This window comes from Hemibagrus wyckioides, linkage group LG23 (assembly GCF_019097595.1).
Source record: "Hemibagrus wyckioides isolate EC202008001 linkage group LG23, SWU_Hwy_1.0, whole genome shotgun sequence".
Classification (NCBI taxonomy): domain Eukaryota; kingdom Metazoa; phylum Chordata; class Actinopteri; order Siluriformes; family Bagridae; genus Hemibagrus; species Hemibagrus wyckioides.
In genome coordinates, this window is record NC_080732.1 from 4347354 (window position 1) to 4369853 (window position 22500).

Sequence of the window (22500 nt, forward strand, 5' to 3'; positions counted from 1 at the left end):
AGATGCTTTAATCCATACAGACGTTCTGGATCTGAGTAAGCCACAGTTTCAACACCCAAGCAAGTCGTGGTTGCTCAGTGGCCGTGAATATGACTCACTGGCAGCGATTTGAACTTTGTTATTCCTGAGATTTTAGCACTAAGACACTCCTAAACTGACAGTGACAAAAGACAAGGCGCATCCTTATTTTTTTGGCCAAACATTCAGAGGAATAGGAAGAATTGCCTTTCTGCTGCAAGAGAATCCTATATGCTGGAGGTGATTCAGCTTCATTCGATTTGATTCAATTTGATTTGTTTTGATTCGAGTTGATTTCATTCGCTTTGTATAGATTTGTATTAAGCTATCAACGCACACACACACACACATACACACACACACATACTTCTCAGTATCCCCTTAGGTGCAGATCTTACCCAGCTGCATTGAATAATACTTCTTCAGACAGAAGTATTTTCTTGATTCCATTCGCTTTGTATAGATTTGTACAGCGCTTCGAACAGGCTCACACACACACCCACACACACCCCGACACACACACACACACACACACACTTATCAATATCTTCTGGGTGCCTAAAAAACAGGCAAAACAAACTGATCATTACAAGCTGCATTGAAATGATTAGACAAAATTTTTTCTTTTAGGATTTAACATTATGTAACTTATCCCACTAACAAACAATCAAATCCACAGAGACGAGAACCCTGTACACGGCGTCGACAAATCGCATGAGTCTTGGACACCCTTTAGTTTTCAGTCATCTTTGCTGTCAAGGATCCCAGAATCATTCCCCATTCGGGCAGACACTTCAGCTCACTTCCTGTCCTCTAAAACACATCTGCCAAAAAACCCCTGCGGCGTTATTAAAGAATGCACCCGTACGATGTTCCCACACCTCTCTGCAACTCCGTGACGCCAAGGAAAACTGCGCCGAGCGACGATCACGTCCAAAAACGGAGACGTGCCAAGAAATTGACTAGAAGCAGCAGGGATGATGATACATCAGACATAAAACAGCATGCTACATGTGTTAACGTCACGTGTTAGTGCTTAAAACATGGAAATTACAGAAGGGTTTCTGTCAAAACAATTATCTATTCTATTATATTATTCATCTGTGAATGGGAAATGGAAATAATGTTGTACTTTAAAGAAGGATTCCTCAGACAGGTTGGCTGTTTATACATCTTGTTCTAGACACACAATATCCTTCACACTACCTCTATCTCTAGAAATACACATACACAAATATGACCATTAATTGCCTGGGTTACAATGCAAGAGATATGTCTGAGAAATTTAGCATATTTTAGATATCTACAATATTTTAGCCAATTATCTATGAGCAACCGATGATTCTCAGGACCTGAAAATCAGCCCACTGTGATAAAGCAATTGCTCTAATCTAGAAAACAGAAACTCGCCAGCTAACAAACTACTGGAGATGAACTTTACGGCTTTTGAGGGTCATGGAGCAATCACTCATTTCAGTATTCCAGACCTCACCTGGATGTTCCATTTAAAAAAGCTTGATGAATGCAATACACTAAGAAAATCTCTGAGTTATGCAGTCTGAGGCAGGGGTAGCTCGAGTGGTTAAGGCTCTGGGTTGTTGAAAGGAAAATCTGGGTTCAAACCCCAGCACCACCAAGCTGAAAGGCCCCCAACCCACCCTGCTCAAGAGGCGCTGTATTATGGCTGACCCTGCGCTCTGACCCCAGCCCCCAAGGATGGGATATGTGAAGAAAAGAATTTCACTGTGCAATAATGTATATATGACAAATAAAGACAACTTAAACTTTTATTTAAATTGCATTTATGCAATCTATTAAAATGTGAACACGATTAATAATTCGGATTATATCTATACAAATAATACATACTATGAATAATTAATAAACTATTAGTACTATCAATAATACCGAATTAACTCTTTGGAATAAAACCAGAAACTTTTCACCCTGCACTTTAGTAAATTAAACAGACGGGTTGCCAGATTGGCATCCAAACTAACTTCACAAAAGGGCAATCTGGCAACCGAACCCTGCTAGCTTTCTGGTGTTTTGTTTCGTTTTGATCACGGCGTATGAAAAGATTCACAGCGTCTGTGCGAGATAAGTACCTTAGCTGTGAGGCTGAAGAAGCCTTTCGGCTCCACCATCTTCTCCAGAACGTGGCACTTGATCCCAGCCGTGCTGTCGTACTCGTACGCCACGCCGTACTCCAGGTGCACGTTATCCACCGTCAGACTCACGTGATCCTTCTTCCCATCTATCAAAGCGATGGTGTTGAACTTGTCCATGACCTCTGCAAAGCATACACACACACACACACACACACACACCCATTCATTTTCTGTACCACTAATCCGACACAGGGTCGCAGGGAGTCTGGAGTCTATCCAGATACACTGGATGGGCAGCCAAGCCATTGCAAAGCTCACAAACACACACACACACACAACGGACAATTTAGAGATGCCAATAATGCATGTCTTTGGACTGAAGGAGGAAATCCCTGAAGCACAGGAAGAACTCCACATACACAGAGCAGAGGTGGGAATCGAACCCCTAACCCTGGAGGTGTGAGTCAAACAATTTTACAAAAGTATTCAACAAAATCAATGTGAAAAACAGTGAAGTCGCACTAATGGTCATTGTATCTGATTAATAACTCACTACCCGAGCATGTAATAAAAGAATTTGGCAGTCAGTCCAGATTCCCGTCCATGTTCTGGATACCGGAATCGATTCGTCTTCAGTGAGGTGAATGATTGAAATGTTTTCCCCTGTAATGAGCAGCAGGTGTGAGTGAGGAAGAGAGGTTCACAGCACCGTGAGGGATGAGCAGACAGCTGCAGTGAACATCACGATGAAGGAAATAGCAGTGAGTGTGTGTGTGTGTGTGTGTGTGTGTGTGCCCATCTGTCTGTCTGTGTGTCCGTCTATGTCTCTATGTGTCTGTCTGTGTGTCGTCTGTCTTTGTTTCTGTCTGTCTGTCAGTCAATGTCCCTGTATGTGTGTCCGTTTATGTGTCTGTCTGTGTGTGTTCCTGTCTGTCTGTGGGTGCCTCTGTGTGCCTATATATCCATCTCTGTTTCTTTCTTTCTTTCTTTCTTTCTTTCTTTCTTTCTTTCTTTCTTTCTGTCCTCTCTCTGTCTTTGTATCTTTCTGTCTGTATGTCCATCTATATGTTTGTCTGTGTCCATCTGTCTGTTTCTGTCAGCGTGTCTGTCTGTCTGTCTATGTCTATCTGTGTTCCCGTCTGTCTGTGTGTCCGTCTGTGTCTCCGTCTGTCTTTGTTTTCGTCTGTCTGTCTGTCTGTCTATGTCTCTGTATGTGTGTCCATCTGTCTTTGTTTCTGTCTGTCTCTCTGTGTCTTTGTATGTGTGTATGTCTATGTGTCTGTAAATGTGTCTTTCTGTCTGTGTGTCCATCTGTCTGTCTGGGTGTCCGTCTCTGTGTTTGTCTGTCTGTTTGGGTGTCCATCTATGTGCTTGTCTGTCTGTCTGGGTGTCCGTCTATGTTTGTCTGTCTGTCTGTGTTTTGTCTGTTTGTTTCTGTTTGTCTGTCTTTGTATGTGTGTCTGTCTATGTGTCTGTCTGTCTTTGTGTTCATCTATGTGTTTGTCTGTGTGTCTGTCTGTCTTTGTTTCTGTCTGTCTGTCTGTGTGTGTCCGTCTATGTGTCAGTCTGTCGGTCTGTGTTCTGTCTGTGTGTCTGTCTGTGTGTCCATCTATGTGTCGGTCTGTGTTCTGTCTGTGTGTCCGTCTGTGTGTCTGTGTGTCCGTCTGTGTGTCCGTCTATGTGTCAGTCTGTGTTCTGTCTGTATGTCCGTCTACGTGTCTGTCTGTCTGTGTGTGTATATGTGGTGTGTTTTTTTAACTACCTTCCACTTTGCACTCGAACACCTCCCCGTTCTCCTCAGCGATCGGTTTCTGGATGGCCTTCTGGTGGTCCTCCTGGGCGCTCTCACTGTTGTTATACACCCACTTTATGGAGTCTTGCTGAAATAAGAAACAACCAAAACAAAATAATGTTTAGCCTGGCATCAGGGTTAGGGTTCATTCAGCGAGCATGCTCTGTTCACACTCTGTCCAACAACAAACTTGGACTATCACAAAAAAAAAACAGTTTTTATTGGTTATATTACAACAAAACGATACTCGTTTCATATTTATTATTGTATTGTGTAGAAATTGGCCCATAATTCTATTCCTAACAAATGGAAACTTTTGGAATGAACTCCAGGCAGTGAGGGATTTTATGAGTGCATTTAGCAAAAGTCACAAAATATTGTGTACATACAATATGTGTTTATGGTGTCCTTCATGTGCTACCTGCAGTCCATTAGGAAAAACTCAGTATTTCTATGGATATCATCGAACTATGATGGACTCGTGTTTGCTAAATAAGTGTAATTCTAAAGTTCACATCTAACACCATATTAGAAAAAACAATCTTCGAAAGCTTATGGGTTTAAAGCTCTAGACTCTCAGGCGCTGTTTGATCTCCAAGTAAAGAACTTCAGCCTCAGCTGCTCAGCTCAGTGATGTAGCCTTGCTGTGGAAACTTCACCAGCAGTGAACTGAATACAAACTTCTGCTAATAACAGAATAACAGAACGTTAAAGCCTTGTTTCGTTTATCTGCAGCATGCCTTGTTGATCTTCTGAAGCAGGAAATCCCACTCGCACCTAAGATAGTAGGTCCGGGATGCCAAAAATGTTCTCTTATCATCTCTACAACTTAGAAATCATCACGGATGGCGGCTTGACCTGTGTCGTTGAAACCATTGTTTACATTATTTGATTCTTTCAGGATTTTTCAGTGATTTCCAGAAAGTAAAAAGTAAACACAGACACTGGAGATGATGAACAGATGACTGATGAATGTGTGATTAGTGAATGGATTAATGAGTGGATAGTAGAGGATTAATGGAGAAATGAATGGACCTATGGAAGGAATGGATGGAAGATGAATTAATAAATGGAACAAATAACTCACTGAAGAACTCAATGCTGATGGATGGATGAACAAATAATGATGAACGGATCATTGGTAATAAGTGATGAATGAACTGAACGTGTGATCTAGTGGAAAATAAATGATGAGTAGATTAATAAATAATGTTTGAACTGATAAATGCATGAATTCATGGATTATTGGATAACTGATTAATGGTAAATGGATGAATTGATACATTTATATTAGTAAATATAATATTAGTAATATTAGTAAGTGGTTGAATGGCTCTTCTGAGGATTTATAGACAGATAGAATGATCAGGGAATGAACTGATGAATGGATGTGTAATAAATGGTTGAATGGATGAAGTGAAGAATGGATGAATCATCAATGGTTAATTGGATGATTAGAAATCGTCTGAATAGCTGATTGGATGAATGGATAATTAATAAATGAATTGATGAATCATGGGTGAATGAACTGATGAATGAATGAGTAAAAAGTGACAGAATGGATGGATTAATAAATGGATGAATAAAAAACTGATTGAAGAATGCTGAACGAACGAACGAACGAACGAAAGATAATAAATAATAATATATGGCTGAATGGCTGATTAATTAATAATAGATGAATGAACTGATGAATGGATGAGTCATAAGTGGATGAATGGCTGGTTTAAGAATGCTGAATGAATGAATGAATGAATGAATGACGAATCATGGATGAATGAACTGATGAATGGATGAGTCATAAGTGGATGAATGGCTGGTTTAAGAATGCTGAATGAATGAATGAATGAATGAATGAATGAATGAATGAATGAATGAATGACGAATCATGGATGAATGAACTGATGAATGGATGAGTCATAAGTGGATGAATGGCTGGTTTAAGAATGCTGAATGAATGAATGAATGAATGAATGAATGAATGACGAATCATGGATGAATGAACTGATGAATGGATAAGTAATAAATGGCTGATTGATGAATCATGGATGAATGAACTGATGAATGGATGAGTAAGAAGTGGCTGAATGGATGAATTAATGATCTGATGAGTAATAAATAGCTGAACAGATGAGCTGAAGTACACCGAATGGATTAATTAAAAAATGCCGAATGGATGAATTGATAAATGTAAGGAACTGTAAGGAACATTGACTGGATGAATGGATGATTACTAAACGACTGATTAATGAATGCCTGATTGATTCATTATGAATGGATATATTGAAAAATGGACGATTGATGGAGACATTATTGTTGTTATTAATCAGAGCAACACCGGAACATCCCCCACTGTAGCGGTTGATTTGGGACGTGGCCCGTACCTGCGTGGGTCTGCGGTATTTCCTGCAGGCTGTGACATGGGCGATGACACTGGCGTGACTCTCTTTGCTCACATTAATGCCGTTGACCTTGATAATGCACTGACCCGGGTGTAGACCTGCCACAGCCGCCACGGTGCCTGCAAAACAAACAGGATAAATAATCACCAATGATAGAGAGAGACAGAGAGAGACTGGACTGTGGTCACTGGCAAGCATTCTTTATTAACATATTTACGATAGCAGTCGCTCGTCTGACTACAAACAGCATGAATCAGGCTCCAGACTGTCGCTCTCTGGGTAGGCGTTTTGTAAACGGAATGGCAGGTAGCATGACAAACGGCGTGTAAACAAGCTGAGCACAGGATCCAGCAAACGTAAACACCCGGGATTCTTTGCTCAGATAAAGTTTAAGAGGAAGGTAGTAAATATGCTAGGATGTAATGCATGTTGAACCGTGTGTGAGTTAAGGTTCTGTAGTCTCTGGCAAAAGAATTTCCTTCAGGATTAATAAAGATATATCTTATCTTATCTTATCTTATCTTATCTTATCTTATCTTATCTTATCTTATCTTATCTTATCTTATCTTATCTTATCTTATCTTATCTTATCTTATCTTATCTTATCTTATCTTATCTTATCTTATCCTATCCTATCCTATCCTATCCTATCCTATCCAGGTTGGAGGGGTGTTCCTCCCTCAAGTGGAGAAGTTCAAGTATCTCGGGGTCTTGTTTACAAGTGAGGGAAGGATGGGGCGTGAGATTGACAGACGGATTGTGGTGAAGGAGCTGAGCCGAAAGGCGAAGCTCTCGATTTACCGGTCAATCTACGTTCCTACTCACACCTATGGTCATGAGCTTTGGGTCATGACCGAAAGGACGAGATTCCGGATACAAACAGCCGAAAGAGTTTCCTGCGTAGGGTGACGGGACGTTCCTTTAGAGATAGGGTAAGGAGCTCTGTCACCCGGGAGGAGTACAGCCATTGCTCCTCTAAATCGAGAGGGGCCAGTTGAGGTGGCCAGTTGAGGTGGCTCGGGCATCTGTTTCGGATACCTCCTGGACGTCTCCCTGGGGAAGTGTTCTGTGCATGCCCCACCGGGAAGAGACCCCGGGGAAGACCCAGGACACGCTGGAGGGACTATGTCTCTCGGCTGACCTGGGAACACCTTTGACTTGTTTGTGTGAACATAGGTTTGGTTTTTATATGATGAGTACAGACATGACACACTCATTCATAAAAAAGAATTTTACTGAGACAAGCAGAGAGGACCGAGGAGTTCAGAGCAGTGTGTGTGTGTGTGTGTTTGTGTGTGTGTGTGTGTGTGTGTGTGTGTTTGTGTGTGTGTGTGTGTGTGTTTGTGTTTGTGTGTGTGTGTGTGTGTGTGTTGTGAGTGATTGAGACGCTATTTCTTTCTGACAATCCCAATCTGCCATAACACACAATCTCACACACACACACACACACACAGACACAGAGTCTAGATATTGGCTTGGACTCCCATCTTTGAGCCTCATCATCGCCTGATCTCGGTTTTGGCTAGACATTTCGAAATGTCTTATCTTTTCATTCTGTTCTGTCTGTCTCTCTTCTCTCCACATCCCAAGTGGTCCTCTCATCTCTAGCTCTCATTTCCTTTGCCGCACGCTGTCGCCATTTCTGAAATAAAGCTATTCCGTTGAGTGCCAGTGTGGAATAGGCTAGACTGAGCCCCCCCCCATCTGTCGCTAACTTCAGAAGAGTCTGGTAGACACGTCTTTAAGGCCTTCAATGCACCCGTTAGCTTAATGTTCCCTCAATGTTCTGTTGGCTTAGGTTATTTGTGAACTAGAAAATATTATAAACACTTTTAAACAATAAACTTCTAATAAATCCTGCCAGCTGATTTTGGCTAGCTAGCATGCTCTGTGAATGATAATCCTGTCAGATTAGCTTGGAAGCTAGCATCGGTCATGAGAATTTCCGATGAGAATATGGATCAACGAGACGGTTAATTCTGTCTGAAATCCTGTCAGTTCGTCTGGATTGGTGGCAGCTAGCTAGAATTAGCCGTTGAAATAATAAACATTGATAAATACTGCTTAAGATATATATTATTAGCTTATGTTAGTAGTGAGCATTATATACATTTATGTCTTAAAATTATTCTCAGAAATGGCGTAGTTTTAGCTTATGTTTGGTCGCTGGCTATCATGAGCATTAACGATATTATAATGTGTCAGATTATAGATCTTTTCCTCTTCTCCGAGATGATTTTTGAAAATTTGCAGATATGGAATCAAACACAATCTTATATTCCCATGTATGGCCTTTGAGCCACGCCCACTCCTGAGTGCTCATAATTCCTGAAAGTCTGAAAGTGAAAGCAAGTGAATTAAGTGTGTGTGTGTGTGTGTGTGTAAAAGAGAGAGAGAGAGAGAGAGAGAGAGAGAGAGAGAGAGAAGTTTACTGGCCTGTCCACTCAGTTATCTTCCTACACAAGCAGCTGTGCTGCAGCTGTACTGCTCACACACAGAGAGAGGAGCAGCTTCCTGTGTCACACCCTTTCCTCATCTCTCTATCCCTTTCTCTCTCTCTCTCTCCCACACACACACACTTCATGTATCTCACACTCTTTCTTATATATTTAATATCACTCTCCCTATATCTCACTCTTTCTCCTTATATCTCACTCCCTTTTTCTCATATCTCACTCCCTTTTTCTCATCTCACTCCCTTTTTCTCATCTCACTCCCTTTTTCTCATATCTCACTCTCTTTTTCCTCATATCTTACTCTCTCTCCCTATTTTCTCTCTCTCCTTTTTCTCATATCTCACTATCTTTCCCTATATCTGACTCTCTTTTTCCTCATAACTTGCTCTTTTTTTGTCCTCATATCTCACTCTCTTTTTCCTAATATCTCACTCTCTCTTTTCATATCTCACTTTCTTTCTCCCTTTATGTCACTCTCTTTTTCCTCATATCTCACTCTCTCTCTTCATATCTCACTCTCTCTCTCCCTATATCTCATTCTCTCTACCTATATCTCACTTTTTCCCTCATATCTCACACTCATTCTTCTTCTCATTTCACACTCTCTCTTTATATCTCACTCTTTCTCTCCCTATATCTCATGCTCTCTCCCTATATCTCACTCTCTCTCTTCATATAGCTCACTCTCCTTTTTGTCATATCTCACTCTCTCTGTTTCTCTCTCACTCTTTCTCTGTTCATCTCGGTTTTTCCTCACCTCTGCCGACGGCATGCACAACAGATGGGCCGAATCCGCGGATCTGAAAGCCCAGCCCATCCGCTGAGTCTGGGATCTTCACAGTTCTGAACACACACACACACACAGAAGAAAAAAACAAAAACAAATTAACCACAGCAACATGGCATCCGCGAGCAACAAATCTTGTGTTCAACTCATTTAATAAACTGTTCGTTGTAATGAATTAGCAATTAATGAAGCCATGTGAAATCTAATAGATGTTTATTAGGTAGAATTTATTTTGTCAAGTTTTTTTTTTTATTAAAGCCTGGGCTAATTAGCAATCAGGGATTTCAGTTCCCTGTGCGTTTTACAAATCACACACACACACACACACACACACACACTGAAGCCAGGAAGCCAGCTTACTCTTACTGACTTTGCACATTTCTAGTTACAGGGGAAAAAAAACTAAGGCTGTTTCAACTCTCTGATATTTTGAGGATCTTACAATTTACCACAGATTTTACAATTATAGATCTTACAATTTACAATTTTACAAATTTTACAATTTACCGCAGATCTTACAATTTACCACAAAACCTGGTGTGTGACATCACAACACACACTCAGCTTCACAGAAATAGCTAAATCTAGAATAAAGTTGCATTAGAAATTTAGGAAAAAACATCAAGCATTTTAGCCTCAACGATCACAGAGAAACCTCGAGGGACTGGTTTACTCTGATCAGACGATTTTTTTTTTTTCACGTACTCTCGAGGTTTGGTGCTGACCAGCACTCGAAGTGGACCCTTGCTGCTGAAAAACTGCTTGAGAAAGGTTTCCACTTCATGGAACGGCCTCAAAAATACCAGGTCTCCGTTGATAGCATAGATCTTCTTCCCCACCTCCATCCCAGCCATCTGCAGATAAAAATGAAAATAAATGAGTAATAAATAAGTAATGATACATTTTAAGATATCAGATGTCTCTGGTAGGTCATTATTTTCTGTTATTTTTTTTTATTGTTGTTCTTTTAGCTTTGTTTTTTTTTTGGTTACAAAGCCATATTTTCCAACCTGGCTTGAAACTCATGCATTCAATATCCTTCTTTTACACCGATATGCTGTAATGTCACCCATCATGGCCTTTGTCCCTTTTCACCAGAACACCAATGGAATGGAAATCGACTTATAAGACGTTTTCAATCAGTATAAACAAATGAAATATTTTCTGTGAGCCTGATATAAAATGAGTCTCTCGGCTTTCAGTGTGTTTTAGACGTGCGTTTCTTCCTCTGTTGGATAACCTTGCCCAGAATTTCATTGGTTGAAATTAAACACCTTCAGATTTTAGATGTTTAGATGTGAACAAGCACCTGGAGTGTCTCAGAGAGCAGAAATGGGTCTGATATCATCATTTACTTCGGAGACAGAATCATTTGTGTGGAAAAAATAACAGTTCTTTGGAACTTTTCTATGAATATATCACGTCTCGTAGGCTAGATCTTCTTCTTCTTTCTTCTTTTCCTTTCAGGGGTGGCCACAGCGAATCATCTCTCTCCACCTATCCCTATCTTCTGCATCCTCAACACTTGCACCCACTAGCTTCATATCCTCATTTATTCCATCCATATACCTCCTCTTTGGCCTTCCTCTTTGCCTCCTGCCTGGCAGCTCCATGTCCAACATTCTCCTACCAATATACTCACTCTCCCTCCTCTGGACATGTCCAAACCATCTTAATCTGTCCTCCCTAACTCTGTCCCCCCAAACGTCCAACATGAGCTGTCCCTCTGATGTACTCGTTCCTAATCCTGTCCATCCGTGTCACTCCCAAAGAGAACCTCAACATCTTCAGCTCTGCTACCTCCAGCTCTGACTCCTGTCTCTTCCTCAGTGACTCACTGTCTCTAAACCATACAGCATGGCCGGTGTCACCACTGTCTTGTACACCTTCCCCTTGATTCTCACCGATATTTTTCTATCACACAGAACTCCCGACACCTTTCTCCACCCATACCCACTCATTATCTAGTAGGCTAGATAAAAACACTACAAACCATTAAATCTCTGAGTGTCTACTTTGATATGAGCTTCATATTAACCACCACCGTGGAGTGGAACATGACAAAGGCATTCAATGCTCCTGAAATGGAGCTCTGAGTTATCAAGGCAATTCATTTAAAGTCCAGGAGTAGGATTAAAGAGACGTTTGGTCCTCTGGTCTATTCGAAGTGCTTTCTGAATGCAAGCATCTCATTCAAGCAACTGCCATTTTTATACAAACTCCACTCTACAGATATAGCAACAAATCTTTCTTCACAATACGGCACTTCCTCCACATGGCTCCCAGTAGAGCTGGCTGATTTCGGTAAAAAACGAGACGCCCACACGTCGCCTTGTGCTATTGTACATAGCTCCATCTCTCACCCACTACACGTCGCTACGCTTTCCTGAGAAATCGCAGGCCAGGCCGAACGCTTTTTCCCTCCTGTGCCGATTCAGCATTCTGTAAAACGGAAAGCTGGCCTTTCCCTTCCCTTGTTCTCTCTCGCTTTCCTGTCTAGAGCTCATGCATCATGTTGCGTGTGAGTCAGATGCAGAAGGTTTTGGGTTTTTTTTCTTTTACGAGATGGCCCTTTATCTATGCGAGTGCACAGCTGAAGCGTATTGCCTGATTTAACCGGAATCACACACACACACACACACACACACACATGGCATTACTTCAGCTCTGGACAGCATCATCACACCATCTCCCATCAAAACTGATCAAGTTTCCACAACCTCAGATAGCGGAGTCTTATTTTAATAGAGCTGGGATTCGCTAAAAAGAGAAATTAAAAAAAAAGCTTTCTACTAGTGTCTGACCGCAAGAGTCTCCTTCAAACACAGAGACAATTCAGTACGAAAGCAGGCGCTCATGCTGATCACAGGCTTGAGGTCTGACTGAAGGAATCTTAAGCTGTTCGGCTCAGACTAGACAGAGATAAATACATAGAAAATCCTAGGATCCCTGTTTCGATGGAACAGATATATACGTTTAAACTCACTCCGGACTTATTCTCATCTATGTAGCCTGAATACTTTTAATATGAATCTGTCACAATCACATAAAAACACATCCAAGCCAGTCAAATCCATGCTAGCAAACTAGACAACAATTCTAGCTAGCTATCTAGTCAGTCCTGGTATTTCTTTCCAAAATTTGAACATGTATAACTCTCAACGTAGGTAAGGATAAGGATTATAGAGTCAATATCATTTCGTTTAGCTAGCAAATATTATATATATATATATATATATATATATATATATAGCAAATAACCTTATAGCTAGCTACGTAATCTGTGAGGTAATATTAGCTAGCTAGTACAGGAAGTTGAAACAGGATTTTGCTTCATTTGATGCTAATATTTTACAAAATGTCTCAATGATGTGAAAGTTAGAGTTAGGGTTTCTTTATATCTCTACGTATGAGTAATACGAATTTTCCTCATGAACATGTATCACGGTAATAAGACATGATCAAACTTTTGCTAGATTTACACAATCTTAGTGAATTTTTTTCAAAATTCACAAGAGTTGCATTTGTGTTTAAAGGTGGCTGAAGGACATTCTGTGTTGAAATTTAACCAACATGGTCACCCATTTAACAACAATGTGCATGACTCTATATTAAGTTAGGAAGGTTTACAGTAGGTTTGAGACAACAGTAGTGTCGAATTACAATATTAGCATGTGTAGCTGCCATGCTAGCACGTTCTTTGCCAACTTGAGAGAGTTGAACAGCAAAGCGTTGCCATCCAGGTGCCCTGGATGCTGTGCTAAAATATCTTGAAAGAGAAGGTTCTAGAAAAATCTATTCCTGCATTTCAAAGTCCAGACACACAGCAGAGATGATGAGGAAGAGGAGAACTTGCATATTTACCTCTGCATGAGATCCTTTCTCCACCGACTTGATAATCGGAACTCTGTTACGATCCTCGAGGGTGAAGCCATACCCTCCATCACTAGGCCTTATCTACAGAGAAGAGAGCAGAGAGTTTACGAGATTTCCAGAAGTGCTGAGCAGGCCACTGAAGCTAGACGCTACGTCAGGGATACTAGAGGTTGAGTCGAGATGGTGATGTGAAGATAGAAATAAATCTAAGCTCTGGATAAAACCCCGAGGTTTTAATCGTGACCTAAACCCTAAAGCATATTATAAACTAGTTATGAAATAAAGAGTTTGAAAATTCATTGATACTTTTTCCATGATACTTCTTTTTTCGCTCTATTTTAATGAAAAAAATATATATATTTTTAAATTATTTACAGTAAAAGTACATAAAGAACATCAGTTTTCTGTTGTTCTAGAAAATATTTTTATATTTTGTATTTGTCTGCGTTTATCTTGCATTTATTTCCAAATTTTTATATTTTTGTATCATGTTTAATTTTATTTTTAAATCGATTTTAAACACTCGAATGTAAATCTTTTTCTTATTCTTTGTATTTTTATTTATTAATTTACTTACTTACTTATGTATTTACTTAGCTATTTACTTATTTACTTACTTACTTATTCATTTACTTATTTATTTACTTACTAAATTATTGATATATTTACGTACTAACTTATTTATTTACTTACTTATTCATTTACTTATTTATTTACTTACTAAATTATTTATATATTTACTTTTCTAACTTATTTATTTACTTACTTACTTATGTATTTACTTAGTTCCTTACTTATTTACTTACTTACTTATTCATTTACTTATTTACTTACTTACCTACTTATTTATTTACTACCTTATTTAATTATTTAGTTACTTCCTTAATTATTTACTTACTTATGAATATATTTATTTATTTACTTACTTAATTATTTAATTGCTTACTTTTAATTAATTAATTTATTTATTATTTATTTACTTACTTATTTACTTGTTTGTTTTTTTATTTGTTTCTTTATTTATTTTTCTCTCAATATGCCGAAATTCCCCCGTCCTTTACCGCATCTTTCCACAACCTCTCTCAGCTACACCACACGTGTCGCGTGACCTCCGGGCCGAGTCGACCTCCTCAGCAGCTTTCACTGACAGGGGCGATGAAAGACTTAATCCATAATTAATAGGATCCAACATAAAGCTCCAGCACAAAATCAAGGACCGAGTTGTGTGAGCGAACAGAACGACACCCGGCAGCACACGCTAACTGATTCCAGCTGTGCGATGTTACAGCTGCACATCACTCACCAGCAGAGACTTCGCGATGACATTTTCCACTATTTTGAGATCGTGCTTCATGGGCTTGTGCTTGGTGTTTGATCCCTCCATCTCTTCGTCGGCGAAGAAGCGGAACAGAAGGGGCTCGTCCTTGAACTCGCTCTTCTCCAGCACTGGGAAAGACAGTCGAGTTAAAGCGTGTTCTGTATTCAGACTGAGAGGGGGAATAAAACAGGACAGGGTGTGCTTTAGGGGAAAATTATCAACGTGAAGCAAAGTTAGTTGTCTAAACCACAAGCAGTTTCTGTGATAGAGACTCGGATAATTTAGAAGAAAAATGCTAAAAGGTGTTGAGGCAGGGGAATTTAGTCCTCCCTCTCCCTCTCCCTCTCTCTTGGTCAGGATAGTGGAGCTTTCTCATTGCTGTGAAAATCCCAGGTCTTTTTTCCAGCCTGTCTCCAAAGCAACCTAAGATGTGTTTTTTTTCCCCCATGTGCAAAATACCCCTAGTATGAAAAATAATGGGAGCAATATTTTTCTCCTTAGTTTCCTCCAGTTAACAAGATCAGAGCTGATGTCAACGGTCTTAATAGTGTATAAACAAGTGTAATAACTCATCGGCACGAACGCCTGCGATCAAATCGATGGAAATAGATCCACTGGGGTCATTATGATCCATATATTCTGTAATTTGTCGCCTAATTGTGGGCAGTCGGGCGAAGCCTTGTCCAAAATGTAATGACAAATGAAGTGTGAGTCACGCATGATGTGGAGTTTGGCACAGCGTGGCTCAAGTCTTAAAATACAAGGCTCGGATTCGGTAAACAAGCGGTCGTTATGGTGACGCAGCCTTCGCTGGAACTCACCATCACTTGGGCTAATTGGAAAAGATTAGCAATGATTGGCTCTGATGTAAGGTTCGGTCCGGGAGGCAAAATAATACAGGACTGAGCAGGATGAACACAATGCAGCTTTTTGTTCTCTGTAGAATCTCGAAGAAAAAGAAAGTGACAGTCATACCATGATGCATGAATCCGTTGTCGCACAGCTCCACCCCCAAGATCAGAGCTTCTTCTCTTGTTCGACAGTCACCCTTGGAAAGAGAGAGAAAGAGAGACAGAGAGAGAAATGATGGGGGTAAAAAAGACAGCTTTCATTGTCTGCCCTGTCATGTCAAACCTCCACACACTCACTCACAGCCTCTTCATACTGCGCAACACATTTACATGAAAAATGACTGAGATCGACTGATAAGAGTCGGCTCGCACCCCAGGGTCATGCAGTGACAAGTCTGAGCAAATGATAAACATTTCTGTCAAATAAATAAGCGCTAATTCCTTTTGTCTTGAAAAAGTCCGCTTGTCTGAAAGCTCGAGTTTCGCAATTAAAATAACAGCTTACTGTAAATGCACGACTACGCATGACGAGCCATCTGCGAAAAGTTTAAAGTCTGTAAATTTGACTGTAAAATCCCTCTGTTATTCAAACACACATGACAGTGTGCACACTGTACAAGATGAGCAATAATCCACCCACCCTCGGTTTTACTATTTTACCATTTGACCACTGTCTCAATTCTGATGAATGTAAGCCAGAACAAAAACCAACAACTCGTGGTCAGGCTGTGGTTTCACTGTTCTGTCATACGCTAAAAAAAGACAAGAACTTCTTGAGCAAATTTCCATTTTCCATACAAGCAAACATTTGATTAGAAGTGTGGTCTTACCTGCGCTACGAGCCAGTCGATCAACTTGTTGGCCATCACTACAGATTTGTACGTTCTTAAATGGTAATCTTTATCCCTAAATGGACATAAAAAAAAAAGAAAGCAACGTTATTTAGAAACAGCAGGAAAGTGATTCTAAACCGACCCCCTGTCCCTTGGGTCCGAGCTTTGACCTCTTGACAAGAGCCGAACTTGGCTTTTACATCCTGTCAACCATTTCCTCACCATCCATCATGCCTGACTTCCTGCCCTTCTAGGCCACACTTTCTCCTTCACTCAAATCCTGAGCTGAGTCGCTCTGACACATGGTTATGATATTAACATAATCGATCTTAAAGAACGGATCAGGTTTAAAAGTCATGGGAAATGTCGACCAAAGTCGAACCATTCGCTGTACGATAACTTAGTCCAAAAATATCGTTGTTATAGACATATTTGCTCCTTGACGCAAAAGAAATGAGAGCACCTGATTAAAAGATTTTTTTACTTCGTCAGGTAAAAAAAGGAGAACAGTGAAACCGTGACAGAATTTGCTGAGCGTAAAAAAAATAAAATAAAATAAAAAATCTTTGCCAACGCAAAAACTGCTATATTTGCCGTCTCTTCACTGCAAGTGTTCAGAGTTCGAAGAACAACTTCTCTCAACCCCACACTGTTGACAATGGAATGTTTTCAAAACCCATAAAGTTGCTCTTGGCAGTTTCCAACTCATGATTCACTTATCTTTAAAAGATCCAATTTAAAACAACAAAAAAAAGGTAATAGAGAGCTGAACTGGTGGTAACTTTTACAATCGTTCAGCCAGCTGAGGTCAGAGGCCGACTGAGTATGCGGTTTGGGAGGGGGGTGGATGGTGTTGCTGGGGGGAGGTCGGATTTGTGGCTGCATAAAACCTGGGAACGTGGGAATTTACAGTGAAATGGAGCCGAGAAATTTCCCATGAAGCCAGGAATCTCCTGAGGTACACTCAGTGTGACTTGGCTTAAAGACTGGACCTGAGGATCTTCCCCCAAACCCCTGACATCCGATCTAAATCTGAAATCCAATCCAAAGCATCATGATAAGCGTGAATGAAAATATTGCAATTTTGATTCACAATGTTTTTCGGTTCTTTTACGCACTATAATTTTCCTCACAGCATTCAGAGTCTCTCAGGAGGTTTTGGCGCTGGCTCGTGAACCTCGTCTTGTGCCATATATTTCAACCACCGTGACTCGTTCATCTTAGCCTCAACCCCAAGCTGTCACAAAAACGAAAGGAAGGCAGTGGTGCAGCGGGCAGTCATAAACCTGGCACAAACACGATGTAATCCACCAAAGCAGCAAGCACAAATAGATCACTCGAACCCTTCATGCGCCAAAATAATAACGACAGAACCGTGCTTTAGTTCTGTTCTTAACATCTTTCTTTTTCAGCGCTGGGTTCAAACTAGGGACTGATTTTCTCTCCAGGACTTTAGTAGGCTGAGACAAGCCTGGATTTATGACTTCTTTTGTGGCTTTTTGTTTGGGCCTGTGCCTTCTCTGGAGCTCTCCTTCCATCAGGAGTTTCTCGCTAATTAGACTGCAATCCAGAAGTATGTATGAGAAACAGAAACATGTCAGAAATATACACTGACTTATACACAATGTCTAACACACACACAGCATATATGTCCTTGCAATCACTCAAGTAAAAATGCATACACAGTCTGCACACACTCTGACACATGCAAATGACAAAGTACAATCTTTCTTCTTCTTTCGGCTTTTCCCTTCAGGGGTGGCCACAGCAAATCATCTCTCTCCACCTATCCCTATCTTCTGCATCCTCAACACTTGCACCCACTAGCTTCATATCCTCATTTATTCCATCCATATACCTCCTCTTTGGCCTTCCTCTTTGCCTCCTGTCTGGCAGCTCCATGTCCAACATTCTCCTACCAATATACTCACTCTCCCTCCTCTGGACATGTCCAAACCATCTTAATCTGGCCTCCCTAACTCTGTCCCCCCAAACGTCCAACATGAGCTGTCCCTCTGATGTACTCGTTCCTAATCCTGTCCAACCGTCTCACTCCCAAAGAGAACCTCAACATCTTCAGCTCTGATACCTCCAGCTCTGACTCCTGTCTCTTCCTCAGTGTCACTGTCTCTAAACCATACAGCATGGCCGGTCTCACCACCATCTTGTACACCTTCCCCTTGATTTTTGCTGATATTTTTCTAAAATGACAAAGCACAGTATGTCTATAAAAAAAAAGAAAACAGGAACTAGCCCACAATACAACCCAGGGGTACATCAAGACAAGTGTGCACCGGTACACACTCACCTTCCTTTCTCTTCTACATACACTATATTGCCAAAAGTATTCGCTCACCTGCCTTGACTCGCATATGAACTTGAGTGACATCCCATTCCTAATCCATAGGGTTCAATATGACGTCGGTCCACCCTTTGCAGCTATAACAGCTTCAACTCTTCTGGGAAGGCTGTCCACAAGGTTTAGGAATTGTTTATGGGAATTTTTGACCATTCTTCCAGAAGCGCATTTGTGAGGTCACACACTGATGTTGGACGAGAAGGCCTGGCTCTCAGTCTCCGCTCTAATTCATCCCAAAGGTGTTCTATCGGGTTGAGGTCAGGACTCTGTGCAGGCCAGTCAAGTTCATCCACACCAGACTCTGTCATCCATGTCTTTATGGACCTTGCTTTGTGCACTGGTGCACAGTCATGTTGGAAGAGGAAGGGGCCAGCTCCAAACTGTTCCCACAAAGTTGGGAGCATGGAATTGTCCAAAATGTCTTGGTATGCTGAAGCATTCAGAGTTCCTTTCACTGGAACTAAGGGGCCAAGCCCAGCTCCTGAAAAACAACCCCACACCATAATCCCCCCTCCACCAAACTTTACACTTGGCACAATGCAGTCAGACAAGTACCGTTCTCCTGGCAACCGCCAAACCCAGACTCGTCCATCAGATTGCCAGATGGAGAAGCGTGATTCGTCACTCCAGAGAACGCGTCTCCACTGCTCTAGAGTCCAGTGGCGGCGTGCTTTACACCACTGCATCCGACGCTTTGCATTGCACTTGGTGATGTATGGCTTGGATGCAGCTGCTCGACCATGGAAACCCATTCCATGAAGCTCTCTGCGCACTGTTCTTGAGCTAATCTGAAGGCCACATGAAGTTTGGAGGTCTGTAGCGATTGACTCTGCAGAAAGTTGGCGACCTCTTCGCACTATGCGCCTCAGCATCCGCTGACCCCGCTCCGTCAGTTTACGTGGCCTACCACTTCGTGGCTGAGTTGCTGTCGTTCCCAAACACTTCCACGTTCTTATAATACAGCTGACAGTTGACTGTGGAATATTTAGGAGCGAGGAAATTTCACGACTGGATTTGTTGCACAGGTGGCATCCTATCACAGTTCCACACTGGAATTCACTGAGCTCCTGAGAGCGACCCATTCTTTCACAAATGTTTGTAAAAACAGTCTGCATGCCTAGGTGCTTGATTTTATACACCTGTGGCCATGGAAGTGATTGGAACACCTGATTCTGATTATTTGGATGGGTGAGTGAATACTTTTGGCAATATAGTGTATTTAGCTGTTAGCTTGAAACTAAACATCTGACTTAAAAATATCAATAAGTTTTAACAATTAGGTGACTGAAAAATATAAAAACACAGCATTAGCTAGCTAATGACTAAGGCTATTTAATACCTAGGTAAGCATGTCTCTTTGTTTAGAAACAAAACAAAGCCATATTGACCATGTAAGCATGACAAAACGATTCGGAAGATTAACATTTACCTCAGAGAAATTGTTCAATTTAGAAGAAAAGCCTCTGCATGGCTATAATTACAGCTTAATTCCCTTAATATTGATTAGCTTTCACTATTCACTAATCCAACCTAGCTTACACTGGTGGAGTCAATAGAGTGTTCAGACATACTTAGCTGTTAGTTTTAAAATTCATAGTTACTGATTAATACGCTTTAAACTAAATACATGACTAAAAACACCTGAGCTTTAACAATTAGACGACTTGAAAATACGACTCATTTGTTAGCTAATGGCTAAGGCAAACAGTTTAGCTCGCTAATATGTAGGTAAGCATGTCTCCTTGTTTAGAGACTAAACAAAGCCATATTGACCATGTAAGCATCAGGAAGATTGATATTTACCTCAGAGAAATCGTTTAGTTTGAAAGAAAGGCTAGCCGAGGTTTAAGGCTAAGAGTTTAACCTGTAGGTAAGGCATTTAACGACAAAACAAAGGCATAGTGACCATGTAAACGTGACAAAACCATCCAGAAGATTGAGATTTACCTCAGAGAAATCGTTATGTTTAAAAGAAAAGCTAGCTAAGGTTTCAGGTTAAGAGTTTAGCAAGTTTAACATTTAAAGACGAAACAAAGGCAAAGTGACCATGTAAACTTGACAAAACCATCCAGAAGACTGATAGAAAAACTGTTGAATTTGAAAGAAAAGCATTTGCATGGCTATAATTACAGTTTACACTGTTGGAGTCAATGTTGTGTTAAAACACAAGTATTCCTAGGGGGAAAAGAATGACTTCTCAACAGAAGAAAGCGCTAAAAGTGAGCCGTTCATGTTAACGTGTCAAAGAAACGAGAGTCACATGACACTCTTGCACAAACATACCGTGGTATTTAATGGCAATATCATGCTACGTTTAAATATACCGGCGCTGTTACTGTGACATTTACGTTGCACTAAAGTATATTTCGGCTATCGCGTAACGTAAAAACGGTAAAAGTCCACGGTTCCATCGTGACAGTTTAACAATAGTACATTTTTATGGTAATATCACCCTCAGCTACTCTTTTGTAGCGGGGGGAATTCACTATACGGAAATCAAAACCATGCGGCGCACACTTCTTTTCCTCAAACACAGCTGGTGTATCTTAGTGGAAAATGTGTGTAATCACTAAAAAAAGAAGAAGAAAAAAAAGAGTGAGTGAGTGAGAGAGAGAGATAAAGAGAGAGAGAGAGCTTCAAGACTCTTTTTAAAAAAGTACGTCAAGCAAAGTAAATGTATTTACTCTGGCCAGGAAGTTTCCCAAAGACTCTCTGCACCTGTTTTGTTGTTTGCTAATGCTAAAGACTCGAAAGATAAAGCAGGACCGATAACTTATACGCCTCCAGCGTTTGCTTAATTGCCCTTACACTGTGTTTAACTGCTCTGCTGAATCCAAACATTGTTTGTGGACTTCTCTGTGCTAAATACAGCCAGAGTGACATGACCAGTCCTTCACACCAGCCAGATGAATGAAAAACACCATTAGCACAGTATGCTTGCCATCTGTTCCCTAAACAGGCCGAATGCCTCACTGACCGTTCAGGCAGAGGATGTGGGATTTTGTCTGTCGAAGTAACGAGTGTGTAAATATCACGAAAACGGAAAAGCGCACTTGACGTTGTATTAAAACAGCGGTACGCTTTTAACACTACTAAGCAGGCAGACGGACAGCTGGCTCACGTTGTCTCAACAGCTTTTTGTTTGCTGCTAATCTGTAAAACATGGAAGACTTTCGGCTTTTATTTTATTGAGTCAGAATGGATGCAAGAGTCCAAGATTAGCCTGCGCTGGATAACGTAAAACTCTAAATTCTACAAATACTAAAATGTATAGAAGTTCTAAATGGGGTGGAGTCTATTTCAGGGCCAGAAAAAAAAGCCTGAAATAAAGAAACCAACAATATCTATGTTCATGGTATTTGCGATAAGCTGTTTTTAGCAGGTTTGATCCGAATTGGGGCGGGTCCTATTTCAGGGCCAGAAAAAAAAACTCTAGATAAACTTTAATAAATATCAGTAGTTATTTAATGGTTGTTAAATAATGGAAGATAACTGTTGGGAAAAAAATTGGAGTTATTTTTATTTTTTTTTTAAAAGTGTGTAGCAGATGTGATCCAAATTGGGGTGGAGCCTATTTCAGGGCCAGAAAAAAGCTCTAGATAAACTTTAAATAAATATGAGTAGTTATATAATGGTTGTTAAATAATGTAAGATAACTGAAGACAACCAAAGCCTGATAATAAATAAGCGAGCAAAA

General features: G+C 40.6%; 1 protein-coding gene across 1 annotated transcript in view; it reads right to left on the reverse strand.

The window, feature by feature from the left end:
• Window positions 1-22500, reverse strand: part of prex2 (phosphatidylinositol-3,4,5-trisphosphate-dependent Rac exchange factor 2) — a 115231-nt gene that overhangs the window by 47573 nt on the left and 45158 nt on the right. The window contains exons 14-22 of the mRNA XM_058376712.1: window positions 16442-16517; window positions 15736-15808; window positions 14746-14888; window positions 13431-13523; window positions 10272-10420; window positions 9537-9622; window positions 6306-6442; window positions 3892-4009; window positions 2127-2311 (exon numbers count right to left, since the gene is read on the reverse strand). Of these exons, the coding sequence (XP_058232695.1) occupies window positions 2127-2311; window positions 3892-4009; window positions 6306-6442; window positions 9537-9622; window positions 10272-10420; window positions 13431-13523; window positions 14746-14888; window positions 15736-15808; window positions 16442-16517 (1060 nt within the window). The remainder of the gene's footprint in view (window positions 1-2126; window positions 2312-3891; window positions 4010-6305; window positions 6443-9536; window positions 9623-10271; window positions 10421-13430; window positions 13524-14745; window positions 14889-15735; window positions 15809-16441; window positions 16518-22500) is intronic.